The following is a 20,390-nucleotide window of genomic DNA, read 5'->3' as shown; positions in this document are numbered from 1 at the left end:
TGCCCTTAGTGTCCAAAATTGCCCTTAGTGTTGGGTGGGGTTACTGAGTTATGGGGATAGGGTGGAGGTATTAACCTTTCCAAGAGCCGATGCAGACTTGATGGGCCGAATGGCCTCCTTCTGCACTGTAAATTCTATGATAATTCTATGCGAGTGTCCCTTTAAGAAAGGTTTTTGTCTTATCACATGGCTTCAGTGATGTAATTTTGTGGTTGGAGCTGAGCTGTGGCTGTGAGTTTTTTTTCAGTTTCAGTTAGACTGCTGTGGACTACAGACAGAGCAAAGAAGTGTTTAGGAGTGTCTTTCTTTATTTTCATTTTAAATATCTGTTCCAGTAAAAATCACCTTGGTGGTAGCTTTGGATATATAATTGCTTTCCGGAAGGAGATGAATCTGTTGGTTAAAAATTGGATCAGAATTTCTGTAACAAGACCAGTCTTAAGTCAAGTGAGAATGCACTGTGCTGGGCCACGCCCTTGAAAAGGGTTTCTTGGGTTCATTGGAATTTGTTATTGAATTGGAACAGTTAAGGGGGAATTCATTAAGTGTTATACATAGATTACTGTAGCTGTGTGGTGTCTTTATGCTTGTAATTAATAAAACCTCTTGTGGTAATATATATATGTTAATTAAGTTCTTAGAATAAAGCTTGTTTTGATTAAAGTGTCCAGGAAGACTGATGAATCACACCTGAAGGGAAGGCTCTTGTGCTCATCCTAGCCAAATTCAACATAAAGGTTGTAGGTCATGTGGGCTCCATAATATACTTTGGAGTTTCTAAGCCGTGGCCCATAACACTGTGCCAGGATGAACCTTAAACAGTTCAAGGTAGTGCACAGGACCCATATGACTCGGGCTCGTATGAGTGGGTTCTTCCCTGAGCTTGAGGACAAATGCGAGAGGTGCTGAAGGGGGCCTGCGAATCATGTTCATATGTTCTGGTCGTGTCTGAAGTTGGGGGGATTCTGGGCATCGACTTTCAAAACGCTGTTAGAGAATGTGGGCGTGAGGATTGCGGCATACCCTTTGGTGGTGATTTTCAATGTTTCAGAGCTACTGGAGCTGCTAGAGGGGAAGGGGGCCAATATTATGGCCTTCACCACTCTGATTGCTCAGCGGCAGATCTTACTGGGTTGGAGCTTGGTCTTGCTGTCGAGGATATTGGGGGATATGGCAGAATTGCTAAAACTGAAGAAGATTAAGTTCGCTCTCAGAGGGTCTGAAGTGGGATTCTACTTAAGATGGAGCTCTGTCTGCCTCTATTTGAAGATCTGTTTGTCGGCAGTGGGTAGGGGGGAGCCTATTGGGTGGGATGTTTGGGTAGTTTCGGGCAAAAAAATGGGAAAATGTCAAACTGTTTGAAACCTGGTGAGATTTGTTTGTTGATTGTTTGCATTATTGATTGTGTTTGGAATAAAATATATGTATATACTTTTTAATTTATGTGACTGCCTGGGAGCTCCAATGTCCTCAGAGCACCCCTTCCCCGCATGGTCATCATGACTTGTTACCGGGTGTGAAGATTATGAGGGGCATGGACAGGGTTGATAGGGAGCAGCTGTTCCCCTTTGTTGAAGGGTCAGTTACGAGGGGACACAAGTTCTAGGTGAGGGGCAGGATTTTAAAAAATTTATATTTCTTTATTCTCCTTTTTCACATTTTCTCCCAAATTTACACCCACCAACAGTAAACAATAATCAGTAATAAACAATAATCAGTAACAAATATGTCAATCCCCATATCAATAACAACGATCCCATCCTCCCACCAAATCCAAAACATTCTCCCGCATGTTCACATAAACAACTGACAAAAAGGAATCAGGAATCATCCACGGCCCCCATTAACACCCATCGCCCCCCCCCCCCCAACTCTCCCACCCACCCACCCTCCAACAAGAAGTGTTATACAGTTCTTGAAAGTGTATAATGAATAATGCCCATGAATTGTAGAACCCCTCCATCCTTCCCCTCAGTTCAAACTTAACCTTCTCAACAGTCGAGAATTCCAACAGGTCCCCCCGCCACGCCAGGGCGCAGGGTGGAGAGGTTGCTCTCCATCCCAGCAGGATCCGCCTTCGGGCGATCAACGAGGCGAAGGCTACGACATCTGCCTCCGCACCCGTTTCCAACCCTGGCTGGTCTGACACCCCGAATATGGCCTCCCCAGGGCCCTTGTCCAGTTTCACGTGCACCACTTTAGAAATTACCCTAAAAACCTCCTTCCAGTAATCCTCCAGCTTTGGACAAGACCAAAACATATGAACGTGATTAGCGGGTCCCCCCTCGCAATGTTCCCACACATTTTCTACTCCTTCAAAGAATCGGCTCATCCTCACCCTAGTGAGGTGTGCTCTGTATACCACCTTCAGATGTATCAGCCCCAACCTCGCACACGAGGTGGAGGCATTCACTCTCCGGAGCACCTCACACCAGAACCCCTCCTCCATATCCTCTCTCAACTCTGCCTCCCACTTTGCTTTGATCCCTTCCAGTGGTGCCTTCTCCTCCTCCAAAATAGCTCCGTAGACCGCTGACACTACCCCCTTCTCCAGTCCCCCTGTCGTCAGCACCTCCTCCAGCAATGTGGAGGCCGGCTCCTCCGGGAAGCTCTGTATCTCCTTCCTGGCAAAATCCCGAACATGCATGTACCTAAACACCTCTCCCTGCTCCAGCCCATACTTCGCTTCCAGCTCCTTCAATCCTGCAAACCGACCCCTAAGAAACAAATCTTTCAGTGTCTTAATCCCCTACTCCTCCTATTTCCGAAAATTTCCATCCCACCTCCCTGGCTCAAATCTGTGGTTCCCCCGAATCGGCATTTCCCTTGACCCTGCCCCCAACCCGAAGTATTGGCGAACCTGCCTCCAAATTCTCAATGAAGCCATTATTACCGGACTCCCTGAGTACTTCCCCGGGGCTATCGGGAGCGACGCTGTTGCTAGTGCTTTCAATCCCAACTCCCTGCACAAACTCTCCTCCATTCTGACCCACTGGGAATCAACCCCTCTGACCCAGCTCCGCACCTTCTCCACATTCGCCGCCCAGTAGTAATACAGCAGGTTCGGAAGGCCCAAACCCCCTGCCTGCCTTCCCCTCTCTAGTAGCACCTTTCTAACTCTGGCCACCTTCCGTCCCCATATGAACGACGTAATTCTTCCCTCAATCTCTCTGAAAAAAGCTTTTGGCAGGAAAATCGGCAGGCATTGAAAAATAAACAGAAATCGTGGCAACATGTTCATTTTAATCGCCTGTACCCTACCCGCCAGTGACAGAGGGAGACCATCCCACCTTGACAAATCAGCTTTCACTCTCCCCACCAAACTAGAAATGTTGTACCTGCGGAGCCCCTCCGCACTCCTGGGCAACCTGCACCCCCAGGTACCTAAAGTGAGTCCCTTCCCTAAGGAATGGCAGCCCCCCCCACCCCTGCCCCCACACCCGGCCGAGATACCACAAAATACTCACTCTTGTCTGTCGTGTTGGGTGTTCTGGTTCACAAACAAGCCAACAATGCTGGAAGTGGTGTAATGCTATTTTATTAACTGTTCAACTATGCTAACATACTGTAAACGTGGGTATAAGCAATACCAGGTTAACTGTGGACCGTTTCCTATCACTAGCTATGGTGAGGCACTCAGCACATGGTGAATGTCTGTGATGCAGGCTGTGAGCTCTGTGCTCTGAGCTGGCTGCTGCTAGAATGAGCGGGAACTCTCCTGTCCCCTGTCTTTATAGTGCTTGTGCTCTCACTGGTGATTGGCTGCGGTGTTATGTATGCTGGTTGGTCCTACTGCATGTCCATCAGTGTGTGTATGTGATTGCACCATAATGTACTGATGTATATTATGACATTGTCTAGATTCAGCTTGTACCCCGAGAAAGACCCAAACACTCGAAGCAGCTCCAATATTCCCCCTATCGACACACTCGGTTCCGACACGTATAACAGCAAGTCATCGGCATATAAGGACACCCTATGCTCTATCCCCCCACCCTGCACTATTCCTTTCCATACCCCCGAACTTCTTAATGCGATGGCCAATGGCTCAATCGCAAGTGCAAACAGCAGGGGGGACATAGGACATCCCTGCCTAGTCCCACGGTGAAGAGAAAAGTATCTCAAGCTGATGTTGTTTGTGTGGACACTTGCCCTCGGCTCCTTATATAGCAGCTTTACCTAATTCACAAATCTTGGTCCAATCCCAAACCGCACCAGAACTGCCATCAAGTACCCCCATTCTACCCGGTTGAACACCTTCTCAGCGTCCAATGCCACAACCACCTGTTTCCTTCCCCTCTGCCGGTGCCATAACGACGTTCAATACCCTTCTAATGTTTGAAAAGAGTTGCCTCCCTTTCACGAAGTCTGATCTTCACCTATCACCTTCGGGAGGCACTCCTCCAGCCTACCCGCCAGCTTCACCAATACTTTTGCGTCCACATTCAGAAGTGATATGGGCCTATACAACCCACACTCCGTTGGATCCTTATCTTTTTTTAGCAACAGGGAAATCGATGCCTGCCCCAAGGTTTGTAGCAACACTCCCTTCCCTATCACCTCTTCAAACATCCCCACCAGCAGGAGTGCCAGCTTATCCTTGCATTTTTTATAATATTCCACCGGAAACCCATCCGGCCCTGCCACCTTCCCCGACTGCATCTTCCCAATCGCATCCTTTATCTCCTGCTCTCCTATCGCTCCTTCTAATGTAGCCCTGTCCCCCTCCCCTAACCTCGGGTACTCCAACCCATCTAGAAATTCCTGCATCTCACGATCTCCCCCGGGTGGCTCTGACCTGTACAACCTCTCATAAAATTCCTCAAAAACCTTGTTAATCAGATCCGGCGCCACCACAAATTTCCCTGCCCTATCCCTCACCTGCATAATTTCCCTTGCCACTGCTTCCCTCCGGAGCTGACCTGCTAACGGACACCTTATCTCCATGTTCGCAAACTGCACCCCTTGCTCGTCTCAGTTGGCGCACCGTCTTCCTGGTAGATAGTCGGTCAAAGCTCGCCTGCAGTCCCCATCCTCTGAATAACTCCTATCTACCTCCAACATCTTATCTATTACCCTCTGCCGTTCCAACCTCTCCTCTTTGTCCACCCTGGCCTTAAACGAGATCACCTACCCCCTCACCACCGCCTTTAGAGCCTCCCAGACGGCCGCCTTCGACACCTCACCTGTACAGTGAAACCTATATATTCCTTAATTACCTTTTCAATTTTGTCACAGAACACTTGGTCCCCCAAAAGTCCCACATCTAATTTCCACCCCGGCCTCTGCGCTACCCCCTTCTCCAGCACCATATCCACTCAATGCGGAGCATGATCTGACACAGCAATTGCCGAGTATTCCGACCCCTTAACCCCAGCCAACAAAGCCTTCCCCATCACGAAAAAGTCGATCTGCGAATATACCTTATGGACTGCTGAGAAAAACGAGTACTCCCGCTCCCTCGGGTGCAGAAACCTCCAAGGGTCCACCATTAGCCCAGCTAACGCCTTCGCCTCCCCCCCTGATGGAACCAGTGAGCACAGCCGTGACCTGTCCAACCTTGGCTCCTGCACCAAGTACCAGTCGTCCCCCCACTATCAGTTTGTGTGTGTCCAAGTCGGGGATGGCCCCAAACATCTTCCTCGCAAATCCCACATCGTCCCAATTGGGACCGTATACACTTAACAGCGCCACTAACCTCCCCTCCAGTGCCCCTGTCACAATCACATATCTTCCCCCCTGACCTGCCACCACCTTCTCCATCTGGAAGCGTACTCTTTTGCTGACCATTACCACTACCCCGCGAGCCCTTCTGTCAAGTCCAGAGTGAAACACCTGACTCACCCAGCCCTTTTTAAGTCTCACCTGGCCCTTCACCCTCAAGTAAGTCTCCTGCAGCATTGGTACATCTGCTTTCAAACTTTTAAGATGCACAAGCACCCTTGACCTCTTGACCAGACCTCCTAACCCCCTCACTTTCCACGTGACTATCCTAACTGGGGGTCTCTCACCCCCCCCCCCCACCCTTCTTATCCACCATCAGCATACCACCGGGCCCTACCCCATAAGCCTGACCCACCCTTATCCATTATTAATATCGAACCTCTTCCCCCCCTCCCAAAACACCCCCCCCCCCAACATTTCCTGTCGAAAAATCATCTCCCAGCATCAATCCCTTCCCCCCCTCACTCGCCTCGTAGGCCCATTGAAGCCTCAAATGTCCGCAGCCCTCCTCTCACCTCACCTCCGTTCACTAGCTGACTTTAGTTAGCGAGCGTGGGTGGGTGAGGGGGGTGGGGGCAGGAGGTTTAAGGGGATTTGAGAAAAAACTTTTTAACCCAGAGAGTGGTGACAGTCTAGAATGCAGTGCCTGGGAGGGTAGTAGAGGCGGGTTGCCTCACATCCTTTAAAAAGTACCTGGATGAGCATTTGGCATTTAATTTTTTTTTTCTTTATAAATTTAGAGTACCCAATTCATTTTTTCCAATTAAGGGGCAATTTAGCCTGTCCAATCCACCTATCTGCACATCTTTGTGTTGTGGGGGCGAAACCCACGCAAACACGGGGAGAATGTGCAAACTCTACATGGACAGTGACCCAGAGCCGGGATCGAACCTGGGACCTCGGCGCCATGAGACTGCAGTGCTAACCACTGCACCACCATGCTGCCCCCACTTGGCATTTCATAACATTCAAGGCTATGGGCCAAGTGCTGGCAAATGGGATTAGGTAGGTCAGGTGTTTTTCATGTGTCAGTGCAAACTCGATGGGCTGAAGGGCCTCTTCTGCACTGTACTATTCTGTGATCCTTGTTAATGGCAGTGAATGGTCTCGGTGTCTTAGCCAACATTTGTCAGCCAACCTCACAAAAAACTAATTATTTTCAATTCATCAAATTGCTACTTGTGGAATCACCCTGTGGCAAAATTGCTGCAATTTGCACTTAGTGACTATTTCAAAGTAGGTTATTATATGTGTGGCACTTCGAGGTATACAATAAAATGATGAAATGATAAATGCAATCTTAAGGTACGAACATCCTTTCACTGATTCTTGGGGAATCACGGATTTTTTTCTCATTCCAATTTGAATAAGAAGTGACATATACTGCCTTCTAAGAATATTCTGGTAATGATTGGTTTGGTATGGGAACATCAAGTAAGCTCCTCCCCAGACTTGGGGCAAGATTTTCCGTCCTGGGATGTCCAGAATGCGTTCCTGATGGACGGAGAATCGAGCGTCAGAAATAAATCGGGATCCCTGCTGGCGACGTGAACAAGGTCCATGATGCACGCCGACGGAGGGATGTAAATAAATTCAAATGACTCTTAATGACCGATTTGCATCTATTTAGTGGGTCAAGCAACTTCTGCTCTGGTCTCCTTTGATTCTCTGGGAATTACGTGGACGCGGCTCAATTATGGTCCCTACCAGCATGGACCTGACATGGTCAACTAGGCCCTTGGGCGGGCAGTCCCTTTAGGCAGGGGGTCCCTGTGGGGGGGGGGGGGGGTTCCCCTATTGCAGGGATCCCTGTGGGGGATCTTCATATCACAGACGGCCCTGTGGGGTTGTTCCCCTGTTTCAGGGGTCCCTGTGTGATTTCCCCCTATTACAGGGGTCACTGTGGGGGTCTTCCTGTTACAGGGGTCCCTGTGGGGGGTGGTCTCCCTATTACAGGGGTCCCTGGGGAGGGGGGTCAGGTCACCCCCATACTTGGGGGTGGGGAGAATACCCAGGCAATCCAGGGATGGGGGTTGCTGTGTGGTGTGGGGGAGGGGGATGTTTTGGGCCAATTTGCAGTGTTGGGGGGGTGGTGACAAGTCATGGGAACTCGCTATCGGCCTGCCCACTCAAGATGGTGGCCCGAAAACGGGATTCACTGGGAATCCCTCGTATTCCACGCCATGCATAAATTTGCATGTCAAGGAATACGGAATTGCATCTTGCTTTACGACTCGAAGGGGCTCATAAAACTGGTGCAATTCAACTCCAGCAGGAGAACATAGTCACCCAAACAGAGAATCCAGCAGTTGGTTTCTGTACTTAAAACAGTGGCTTTTGTGATTATTGTATAAGGAAAAGAAAAAATGATTATTTGATAAATCTTGATGACTAATGTTGCACATAAAGAATGAAAGCAATACCACCGAATAATTTCATTTAAAAATTGTCATGGAACCCACTGATGATGGAATTCTTTAAAGGCCAGAGGAAGGAAAACGCTTGTCTTCTAATTTGTTTCTTAATATTACAGCAATTGTTCAGCTGCCAAGCTCTCCGTAAACTAAGCGTTCCAGACAATGATCTTTCTAATCTGCCCACCACCATTGCCAGCCTGGTGAATCTAAGAGAACTAGACATCAGCAAAAATGGTAAGGACAAAACATACTCGGTTTTTTTTAAACATTGAGTTTACCACTTATTTATCTGGACTTACTTACTGTTTAGAGACACAGATTTGTTTCCTCCAACCTTTTCTCCTCCTCGTCTGAACACCATGCAGATCTACAGGTGATGGTAGTCCTTCATTTTATAACCAAAGAAATTCTTAAAATCTGAGCACAAACAATGAGGTATCGCAAATGCTCAACCATAGAAACAATCAGAACTGAGCCTCTAAAATCCAAATGTATCATTTGATAACTTAGGGGTAGAAACTCTGGCTGAATTCATTTTTTGGAACCTACAAGCAGGGACACATTTTGACCCAATTTTCATTGTTATGCCATATGGTTGTAAACAAGCCAAAATAAGTTTATCAAATTCTTTTTGACAAATGTAGTGTTGAAGTTCAAAATAATTTGTCAAGGGCCCTAACTTGAAAAGAAGGTATTTTATCCCTTGTGGGGCCGAACATAAGCATTTTTAGGAATATGATACTTTTATGCAGAATTTAGCAGCCATTTTCTGATTTGCTTGTAAAACAAGTAAAAGCTCTTTCTTTACTTCCATTAGATTTATTTTTTTCCTTTCAGTCTGTGGAATCATTAGCCTAGAAGTTAGATCATGTTGTGCTCAGTCTGCAAGCATAACGCAATTCATAAAATGGTTTGAGGCCGCATTGATGAGCATGCACACATTCTGTGCCAGGAGTGCACTGTCTGCTCCATTTGTTAGAGTTCTTCCCAAGGCATATTCAAATAAAGGGTTGTTTGAGGCCCTCTGTTCACCCAAATATGCCGTGGTCAGTTTCTTGAAGGGCGTAGCAGCTGAGTCAGTGATCCTTAAAGAAAGGCTGCCCAAAAGAAGTTTATTTGCATCCACCTTCCGTTTGCCTCCTACTCCCATCCTGCAGAGAATCTTGGCCAGAATCCGAGCTGATCAAATTCCCTTCCACTTTGTGGCTGGTGAGCTGCCTCTGGAGCCACAACTGACACCTACAGTCCACTGTTAATAAATACATGAGGCTAATGGGTCAATTTTTTGTGGCCCTCAATCTGGCCTTATTAGATATGTGTAGCATTTGAGTACAATCCAATTGTAGGCTACTATCTAGTGGAATAGGAATTGTCAATCTTTCTTTGTAGTAATCTATCTGTATGCCTTTCACTATCCATTATTTTGCCATCCCTAATCTTGCCATCAAGGCATTGAATCCTTTGTTTGTGGCTCTCTCAGTGCTTTGTCTCAGTGGACATTATTTATGCATAACTCTATGTACCGAGTGCCAACATGGCCTATTTGATTCTAAAGGGTAGTAACACTGAGCTCATTTCTGTACCAGTTACACGTATGCACATTTCCAGAAGGAATCTCAAGATCGAAATGAGTTGGATGCTTGATCATTTTCCCATCCTTACTGCCGTTGTATTGCCCTTAATGTCATCCTGATGAACATTAATTGCATTAGCATGGATGATGATTTGAATCTGTAATCATCGGATCCGGACAGAAGCCACAAATTGGAAACAAACATATATACTGGAATTCCTTTTTAAAATGTGGACAGTTACAACTTGCTCATGAAAAATATTACTCTGGCAAACATGTTAATAACCATGCACATAATGGATTGGACTGTATAGGTGCGATTTAACGGCCGCGTTGCACCAGGCACGGATCTGAGCGGTTTGCGATCTAACCAGCCTGCATCCTTTGGCGGGTTCTGGATCTCGCCTGGACATGGCGAGACACCAATTATCACCAATTAAGGGCAATCTCCATCTCATTAACGAGATGGACGTCCTATCTAACAGCCTCCCGGGATCTAACCGACTCCCAAGTGAGAGGTTACACGGGCACCGTTTAGCACTCTTTTTTTTAACACAGGAACCTAGCACAATGACTGCTCAGGGGATTGGAGGAGATGAGTAGTTTTCAGGCATGCAGCCCAGCATCACTGGAGCTGCTGCCTCAGTGCTCGGGCGAAGTGGGGGGGAGAGCCCCCAGGAGGGAGGGTAAGGGCCTGGTCAGGCAGGCCAAGCGCATCAATTGGAGGTCGCCCAGGGGGTGGGGTAAGGGGATCAGCAGCTGAGAGTCCTACAGGCCATCCCCCAAATTGTGTATACCCATTACAGGAGCAACAGCAGCTGCTGCCTGTCTGTCCCACCAAACATTTTCAGGACAGAGCCTTGTTCGTGGTTATATGCTGAAGGTCACTGTAACTCCCTCTGACTGTGAGCAGCCTCTGACTGCACATTTGAAAGCTATTACTAATAAGAAATTGGCATTGTTAGTTATGTGTACACTGTAAAGTTCCCAAGTGGCTTCTCGTGGGTACACGTGCCATGTCTAAGATGAGTGTTACTGCCTAGCATTCTAATCAAACTGTGAGGCCTGAACAGCTTGCCTGAACCCTGGAGGTGTCAGCACCACAGAGGTAGCAGCCAACAATCAAACACTCAAGAGCTCGGCTTCAGTTGTGTTCAGGGATCAAAATAGTTTTGTGGTTGAAAGCAATCTTTAATGTAACACCAAATCTCAGGATGAGGAAGGACCCAACTTTGATCCTTGTCTTCAACCAGGGAAGTCATGGGTACACAATTGGTCATGGAACTTTTCAATTTGAAAGAGAAAAATCAGCTAGTCCTTCTGGCTCTGATCACAATCCAGTGACACGGTGCATGTGGGGACATTGGATAAAGTCATTGGCTGCCAATGATGAAGACCCACTGATTCAAAACAAAGAACAATCACTTGGATGAATGGTACTGATGTTTATAGAGATGCTAATTTCACCAACGTAATTATATCTAATCCCACCATAGATGGTTTTTTTGAAGCAATGCCTTTTATTTATTCTTCTATGTTATAAGAAGAAATCACCACTTTGATCTCTGGTTAGGAACCTATTGAAGACCCATCATTCCTCCCAATTGGTGACTTGGGTAAAGGTACACCAGCACACTGCTATCACTGTGGGAGTAAGAGCCAAGCGTTCCATTCAATTCTGGAGCTCAAGTTTATATTTTTTTAAACTGGACTGGGTAACAACCAGACAGTTTCAATATCATAGTATCTAAATCACTTTTGATTACCCAGATCAGCATCAAACACTGGCAAAGATGCCAATCCTCATTAATGCCTGTTGATAGCAGAGTGACATGTTGGAGGCCCAGCATGTTTAGTTCCAACAGACTGTGGTAAGAGTATTGATTTATCCTCGTGGATAAAATAATAAATAAATATCTGTGTCTTTTAATTATAGGGGAACAGCATTTTAAAAGTAACTCCAACTTTAAGACAGCCCACTGCTAATAGATCAGTAAATAAGTGGATTTTGGCTCTCTGTAATAATTGCAGGAGGGACGTAATGAAAGGCCTAACTGGTTTATTTTAAACTGAAAATAAAGCCATTACCACGGCCACAAAATAATGCGCCCCAGCTGGACGGGCCTCTGCCCGCTCACCACCGGAACCCATACTCTATCAATCCTACAGGGAGATCAATCAGAGATCCCCTGTAGTCCTCATAAGAGTTATTACAGCCCTCCTCCATCAAGTCTGAATCACCTCCTCACTTCTGCAGCGAGGAGGCTTCTTTCATAGCTTGGCACAAGGCCTTGAATCGGCAGCAGATGGAGCCGGATCAAGGGACGTGAAGCGGACTGGGTATTGTTGCTTCCTTACTGAGCACCTGAGGACCACAGATGGAGGTTCATCTTTGGTGCTGACCTCCAGCAGAGGAGCAATGTCCTCAGTTTTCATTTCAGACTCTGAATCTTCATCGTCGGAGGGAACGGCTCTCGCGTTCCCCATAGCCTGAGTCCCCTTGCCAGAGGACGTCGCAACGGGTATCAAGGAGGTAATCTTTGCTGAAATTGTCTCCACTGGAGTGGGTTCCCTGCTTCTCCGGTGGTCCAGGTGTTTTTTCACCGCCTTCCCTTGGACTTTGACTTAGTTAGAAACCGGACCTGTCTTTTCCAGCACAACTCCTGGGATCCATTGAGATCTATCTCCAAAGTGCCGCACATAGACGGCATCTCCTGTTCTGAAGGTCCTTTCAGGTCTTCTGGTGTTGTACCTTTTTTGGGTCGCCTGCTTTGAGTCCACCTTCCCCCGCAAGTTGGGAAACAGCAGGCTGAGCCTGGTGCGCAGTTGTCATCCCATTAACAGTTCCACTGGTGTGACTCCCATCATCGTATGAGTCGTGGTTCTATCATCAAAAAGGAACTGTGGGTCCTCCGGTGGTGGCCATGGAATGAGTGGTCGCACATTTGGTGGCTGCGGCTCGAGGTGAAAATTTCTGGTCCTTCCCCATCGATTTGAGGGGTGTTTGCTGGCAAATGGTACCAGGTACTGAAGGAGTGCAATACTCCTCTGGTGGGGCAGGTTTATGGCTTACCAGACGAGAGACGTAACAAATAAGAGGCAGCAGGTTGACCGCGAGAATAGTCGAGGTGCGACACAGAAAAAGATGGAGGAAGGTGCTGGGGCATCGTTGCCCACCCAATGGTCTACGGAGCTCGTGAACTTTTTGAACAACAAGTTCCACCACCAGAGGCAGGAGGCCTCAGAAGACCTGGCTAAGGTGGTGGAGCCGCGTATGGCGTCTATCGAGGGAGTGGAGCAGAGGCTGGAGGCGCAGGGCCTGGCACTCCAGAAGGTGGAAGAGTCGGTGGGGGTGCACAAAGACCAGCTGGCCTCGCTGGAGACGGAGATGGTGCTGCTGGCAAACAGCCAAAAGAGGTTAAGGGAGGTGGTGGAGGACCTCAAGAATCACTCCAGGAGGCAGAATCTCTGGATTGTGGGATGTCTGAGAGGATTGAAGGAGTGCAGGCCGCTAAATATGCGGCACATATGCTGGAGAAGCTGTTGGGGGAGGGGGTCTTTCACCATCCCCTCGAGGAGGATCGGGTGCACAGGGCACTGAGGAGGAGGCTGAAGGCAGGGGAGCTGCTGAGGGCGATGGTGGTGAAGTTGCATCATTTTCTCGACAAGGAGAAAATTGTGAAATGGGCGAGGCAGACGAAGAAGTGTACCTGGGAGGGGAGCAAGCTGAGAATATACCAGGACCAGGGTGTGGAGTTGACCAGCGGTGGGATGGCTACAACAGTATCAAGGCTGCCCTCTACAAGGAGAATGTGATGTTTGGGGTGCTGTATCCTGCTTGTTTGTGGGTCACACACCAGGGGCGAAATTCTCCCGAAACGGCGCGATGTCCGCCGACTGGCGCCCAAAACGGCGCCAATCAGACGGGCATCACGCCGCCCCAAAGGTGCGGAATGCTCCGCATCTTTGGGGGCCGAGCCCCAACATTGAGGGGTTAGGTCGGCGCCGGAGGAATTTCCGTCCCGCCAGCTGGCGGAAACGGCCTTTGGTGCCCCGCCAGCTGGCGCGGAAATGACATCCCCGGGCGGCGCATGCACGGGAGCGTCAGCGGCCGCTGACAGGTTCCCACGCATGCGCAGTGGAGGGAGTCTCTTCCGCCTCTGCCATGGTGGAGACCGTGGCGGAGGCGGAAGGGAAAGAGTGCCCCCACGACACAGGCCCGCCCGCGGATCGGTGGGCCCTGATCGCGGCCAGGCCACCGTGGGGGCACCCCCCGGGGTCAGATCGTCCCGCGCCCCCCCCCCCCCCCAGGACCCCGGAGCCCGCCCACGCTGCCATGTCCCGCCGTTCAAAAGGTGGTTTAATCCACGCCGGCGGGACAGGCAATTTATCGGCGGGACTTCGGCCCATCCGGGCTGGAGAATCGAGCGGGGGGGGCCCGCCAACCGGCGCGGCCCAATTCCCGCCCCCGCCGAATATCCGGTGCCGGAGACTTCGGCAACCGGCGTGGGCGGGATTCACGGCAGCCCCCGGCGATTCTCCAACCCGGCGGGGGGTCGGAGAATGACGCCCCAGAAACGGGAGTTTTATTATGATACACTGGAGGAGGCAAGTGAGTTTATGAGAGACCATGGACTGGGAGGAATGTGAGGACACTGAACTTTGGAGATGTTAAATGAGGGGAATGTGGCTTCACAGGATTGGTAGATTGGTGAATTTAATGAGAATGGAAGAGGAGAGGGTGAGTGTGCTTTATTTTATGTTTGGGTTTCAGCATGTGGGGGATGAAGGGCGGCGGATTTGGAGAATGGGGGGTAGACGGAGGCCAAGGGCGAGGGCCACCATGCTAGCTGTTTGGCTAGTTAATGGGAAGTGGAGGGTCGACAGGAGCAGGGAGGGGGAATGGGTTGGTTTTTTTGTTTGGTCATGGGGAGCGGAGTAGATTAGGAAGGGATATTTACATGGGGAATGCTGGTGCGGCGCAGTTGGTTAGGGAGGGATGGCGGAATCTTCCATAAAACGCGCTCTCCCTGCTGCTTTTTGCTCTGGCGATAGAGATGTTGGCAAAGGCGCTCAGGGCGTCGAGGGGGTGGAGGGGGATTGAGTGGGAAGGGTCGAGCACAGGGTCTCTTTGTATGCAGATGAACCTCTGTTGTATATTTCCGACCCGGTGGGGAGTTTTGGGAGGTCAGCCGCTTCGCAGCATATAAATTGAATATGGGGAAAAGCGAGGTGTCCCGATAAATGGCGGGAGGGCAGGAGGGGAAGCTGGGAAAGTTGCTGTTTTGGGTGGTGAGGGTGAGTTACTGCTATCTCGGAATACAGGTGGTACGGAGTTGGGCCCAGCTGCATAAGTTGAACTTGACACGATTCATGGAAGGTATGAAGGCAGACCTCAAGAGGTGGGATGTGTTGCCCTTTTCTTTGGCAGGGCGTGTACAGATGATGACAATGCCCAAGTTACTGTTCATATTTCAGAACCGCCCCATCTTTCAGTTGTTATTTTTGTTATCTGTTGCCGAAGTTTGACTTTTGTATTTTTGTATATATGAAAAATGTCTTCAATAAAAATATTTCTAAAAAAAACCAGAAGGAACCGGGCCAATTTTGTATCCAGGGAAGTATCAAGCTGTTTCTTCATTCCGGTTTTGAATGTTCGAACTGCTCATTCAGCCAGGTCATTAGATGGTGGATTGTACGGCGCCTTTCGGATGTGTTTAATGCCATTCGACTTCATGAATGTCTGAAATTCTCCACTGGTAAGGGGGGTACCAGTATCAGATATGAGGACCTCTGGTATGTATGGGTTGCCAGACATTTTTCTGTTGTTGCTTGAGAAGTCGTGGGGGACTTATGATGGACTACTAACCATTTTGACTGGGCAATGACCATAGTAAGGAAAATCAGTCCCCGGAAAGGACCAGTGAAGTGCACGTGCACCCGTACACATGGTCTTCCTGGCCATTCCAACGTGGGAGCTTCTGGGTTCTCCTGCTCCAAGAATGTTTGTATGGAGCCCGGGCCACCAAACGTAGCTCCTTGTGAGTACTTTCATCTTGGGTCACACAATTCAGTCAGGATTGGGCTCCGACCGGGGCGGAGGATGACCACTTTGGCACTCCACAAGATGATGCCATCTTCTACACTCAGCTCTTGTTGTTTAGTGGGGGACGACTTCATGTCATCTGTGGGGTTCCTTGGATTCACCGCCATTGAGGATCAGATGTCACAATTTTGCGAGTGTGGGGTCCTCCTGGGTCCAGGTTTGAATCTGCTTCACAGATTCCTGGCAAGGTATTCAGGGAGTTCCAGGTCATGATGACTTCTTCCAATATAGAGATCAAGTTTGTGGGCAGCATCCTCATTGGCAATGTGTGTTCCTGGGCTGTGCATGAGAGAGTATTCATAGGCCGCTAACAATAATGTCCAATGTTGGATCCAAGACTTTATCCTCTTTGAAAAGGCCCACCCAGGGTTTATGATCTGTTGCGATTGTGAATTGTCGCCCACAAACATATGGGTGGAATTTCTTCACCCCAAAATAACAGCCAGTCCTTCCTTTTCAAACTGAGAATAGTATCTTTCCGTGTCTGTCACGGTTCTGGATGCACATGGTACAAATCTCTCTTTCTGCCATCATCCCATCGATGGGAAAGGACTGCCCCTACTCCATATCGAGAGACAGCACATGTTAATACCAGTTCTCTTTTGGGGTCGTACTGAGCCAGGATGTTTGATGACAGTAACTGCTGCTTCACCTTTGCGAAGGCTTCATCCTGTGACACCTGCCACGATCACATCTGGTGTTTTTTTTAACAGTGTGTGCAAAGATGACTATAGTAGGAATAGATTTCCAATAGTAGTTTACAAGGTCTAGGAAAGATTTTAATTCTGTCATATTTCACGGGGTGGGTACCTTTTTGATGGCCTTAACTTTATCCTCTACGGGTTGCAGTCTTTTTTATCGACTCTGCGCCCTAGATAGACCACTTTGCCTGGAACACACTTTTTTCTCGTTTCAGACAGACACCTGCATCAGGAAATCACCTCAAAACCTCCTCCAGGTTTGCTATGTCCTCTTGTTCCATAGCTCCTGGTACTTCTAGGGTTATCCAATCCTCTCTCGAGATGTCCTAGCTGAATGTTGAGTTGGTGGTTGGTGAGGTGTGTTGGAGCCTTCACTGGGAATTTCGATATGAGGGCCCTACACACACACAGACACCAAGCTAATTCTATAGCCATGGTGAAGTCGAGGGTCAGTTCTGCCAACAATTCTTTTTGTATCACCACATTATTGATCCCACACACTGGCCGGTCACGTAGCATCTTAGTCAGGAATGGGCCAAACTCACAGTATTCGACCAGCTTCCTTAATCTAGCCAGGAATTCTGTCATGGATTTCCCAGGAGTCCTCCCAGCCATGTTGAATTGGGAATGCTGGAAGATTATAGACATTCTTGTGTCGTCATGGTTCTTTACTAGATCCCCACATTCGTTGAGTGCTTTTGTGTCAGGGGCCGCAGGATAAGTTAAGCTCTTAATAATGCTGGACATTGGGGTCTCGCATGCTGTCAAAAGGATTACTTTATGTCAGTCATCACCTTCTATGCCATAGGCATGGAAGAAGTAGTGCATGCGTTCGATATACTGGGGCCAGTCCTCCACATCTGTATCATAAGGCTCGAGCTTCTCAAACAAGGGTATTTCCGAGTTTTTATCTTTGCTTTGTTTCTTACCGGAGTTGTCATCATGGAGTTTCGAAAAGGCTGCTAAGAATCCTGTGTTTGATCCTCATCGCCAATGTAATAATTCCAGGAGACATGGAGTGAAAGGTCAAACTGAAAATAAAGACCCTATTGCAGCAAACTAACAAATGTCTGGTCCAGGACTATCGGGAACTGCCAGTTTGGTCCTGGGAGTTACCTTTAAAGGTCATGCAACGAGCCCCAGCTGGGCGGCCACCGCCTGCTCACCACAGGAACTCATATTCCCAAAGCCCATGGGGAAATCAGTCAGTGATTCTCCATGGTCCTTGTGAGGGTTAGCACACCCTCATTTATACAGAGCTTTTGGGTTTGATCCCTTGTCTGTTCTGAGTTAGGCTGATCTTAGCTGTGGCACAGTAGCTGATGTTAATGTTGACCAGAGAGAAATTCAGCTAGAGTTACTACTAACCATTAGCCTCTGCCAAAACATATATGCACATCAGTTGTGCACAGATTTGGGTTTGGCTATGTTGACACACATGGCTGAATAGATTACCAACATCAATTATGTAGGTCCCCCAATGAAAAATGGATACTGAAAGCTGCCAGGGGAGAAGGGAAGGTAAGGAGGAAAATTTTAATAATTGTCTCAAAGCACTGCACCTTTTTAAATTATCTTTAATGGAAGTACGAACAATATAGCTAATTCTATTGTGCGTGTTTGAAAAAGAAGTTGAAAAAAAAAAGTGATAATGAAACACAATTGTACCTTGCCAATATATTACCTTTTTTATTAACATTGCTTCTCAGATTCTGATTTTGTTTTGTTTTTCTTGGCAGGTATTCAAGATTTTCCTGAAACGATTAAGTGCTGTAAATACTTATCGGTTATTGAAGCCAGTGTTAATCCCATTTCCAAGTGAGTTAGTAAAGAGTCAGTTCCTTTTTTGATGTTATACTATCATTACTGTTCATGTCTTTGCCTGGCTTCTACAGAATAGATTTTACTTGAGTGGTGCAATAGGACATTCATGAATATATTTTAGAATAGTGAATGGAAAGGCCCAGAAATAGTTATCCTTACATATCAACTGCACTGTCATGAAAATACTCAACAATAGTTTGAATATTCAAAAATACATGATAAAACCGAAGGCAACTAATTATTAACCCGGTTGGGAAATGGACAGAACAGCAGAAGGTGGAGGCTAGAGATAATGGGAAGGTACTTTAATTGGCAGGATATGGCTAATGGCGACCCACAGGAATCTGTCTTGAGGCCTCAACTATTTATCATATGAGCGGCACGGTGGCACAATTGTTAGCACTGCTGCTTCAGAGTGCCAGGGTTCGATTCCAATCTTGGGTTACTATCTGCATGGAGTTTGCACATTCATCCCGTGTCTGCGTGCATTTCCTCCGGGTGCTCCGGTTTTCCTCCCACATACCTGTTGCGATCCCAGACCAGACCCCAACGGTGGCTAGGATAATGGGCCAAACAAAACCAAATATTTTAGTTTATTTTATAAGACTGTGCGGAAAGAAGGAATGATTGCACAAAGAAATAAGGATTTGGTATTTTTAAAACAAAACTTTATTATGAGTACAATATTAAAACTCTTCTAACTTCACACTGGAAAAGAACAGCTTACAATTACCCCTTTAAAAATCCTACTCAATCAAAAACAAGAAAATAAACATACCACCCTCAATCTATCTTAAAATCAGCCTGGCATACAGTAATATTTGGTTTACAGAACAGATTTGGGCTCCTGTTAGAAACCCTGCAGACTCTGGCTGGAAGTCTTCAAAAGCTGTTCCAACTGGCTTGCTTCAGCTTATTTTTTGTCCTCAGACAACAGTTTTCTACTTTAAATATTATTACTCTTTTTTAAACTATCCTACTGGGAGCGAATTGTGGACTCAGTGTCAGGGCGGCACGGTGGTTAGCACTACTGCCTCACAGCGCCAGGGACTCATGTTCAATTCCAGCCTTGGGTGACTCTGTGTGTAGTTTGGAAGGTCTTCCCGTATCTGTGTGGATTTCCTCCGGGTGCTCTGGTTTCCTCCCACAGTCCAAAGATGTGCAGGTTAGGTGGATTGGCCATGATAAATTGCCCCTGAGTGTTCAAATGGGGTTAGGTGTGGTTATAGGATTATGGGGATAGGGTAGGTCATGGGCTTGGGTAGGGTGTTCTTTGAGAGGATCGGTGCAGACTTGGTGGGCCGAATGGCCTCCTTCTGCACTGTAGTGATTCTATGATTCCATCCTGATCAGACGTCAACACCTCTCCAAAGCTTTCTTAAAATGTGTCTCTGTATTCCTTACCTCACCCAGCAATTGGGTGGCACAGTGGTTAGCACTGCTGCTTCATGGCACCGAGGACCCGGGCTCGATCCCGGCCCCGCGTCACTCTCTTTGTGGAGTTTGACCTGGGTTCAATTCCAGCCTTGGGTGACTGTCCAGTGTGGAGTTTCCACATTCTCCCCGTGTCTGCGTGGGTCTCACTCCCACTACCCAAAAAAGATGTGCAGCGTAGGTGAGTTGGCCACATTAAATTGCCCCTTCATTGGAAAATGCTTAAAAAAAGCTCATCCAGCAATGGCATCAACTCCCCAAGCTGAAAAACAAATGAACTCCCCAGGGACTTTCCCCAGTTAAACCACAGTTCATTAGCCCAGACTGAAAACACATTGCTCTGGTCAATTTCACCTTCTAGCACCTAAAAGTCCCAGGCCCTGCAAAACAGAACCCTTTTTTAAAAACATGACCACAGCAGTAAAACACACTCAAACTCTAGACCTTTAACTCTTAAATGGCCAAATGTTGATAATCCAATTTTCCTAAAATCCTCCATTCGTCACAGTCCAAAGATGTGCAGGTTAGTTGGATTGACAATGCTAAATTGCCCCCTTAGTGTCCAAAGGTTGGTGGGGTTGGGATGAGTGTGCCTGGATGGTTTGATCTTT

General features: G+C 47.8%; 1 protein-coding gene across 10 annotated transcripts in view; it reads left to right on the top strand.

Moving 5' to 3' along the window:
* Positions 1–20,390, top strand: part of lrrc7 (leucine rich repeat containing 7) — an 895,132-nt gene that overhangs the window by 441,290 nt on the left and 433,452 nt on the right. For all 10 annotated transcript variants that reach the window (XM_072511053.1, XM_072511057.1, XM_072511054.1 and 7 more), the window contains 2 exons: positions 8,258–8,375; positions 18,261–18,339. In XM_072511053.1, coding sequence (XP_072367154.1) covers positions 8,258–8,375; positions 18,261–18,339 — 197 coding nt within the window. The remainder of the gene's footprint in view (positions 1–8,257; positions 8,376–18,260; positions 18,340–20,390) is intronic.

The sequence above is a fragment of the Scyliorhinus torazame genome, chromosome 7 (assembly GCF_047496885.1).
Source record: "Scyliorhinus torazame isolate Kashiwa2021f chromosome 7, sScyTor2.1, whole genome shotgun sequence".
Taxonomy (NCBI): Eukaryota; Metazoa; Chordata; class Chondrichthyes; order Carcharhiniformes; family Scyliorhinidae; genus Scyliorhinus; species Scyliorhinus torazame.
Note: the sequence above shows the minus strand (reverse complement) of the source record. Positions and strands in the feature narration are given on the sequence as shown.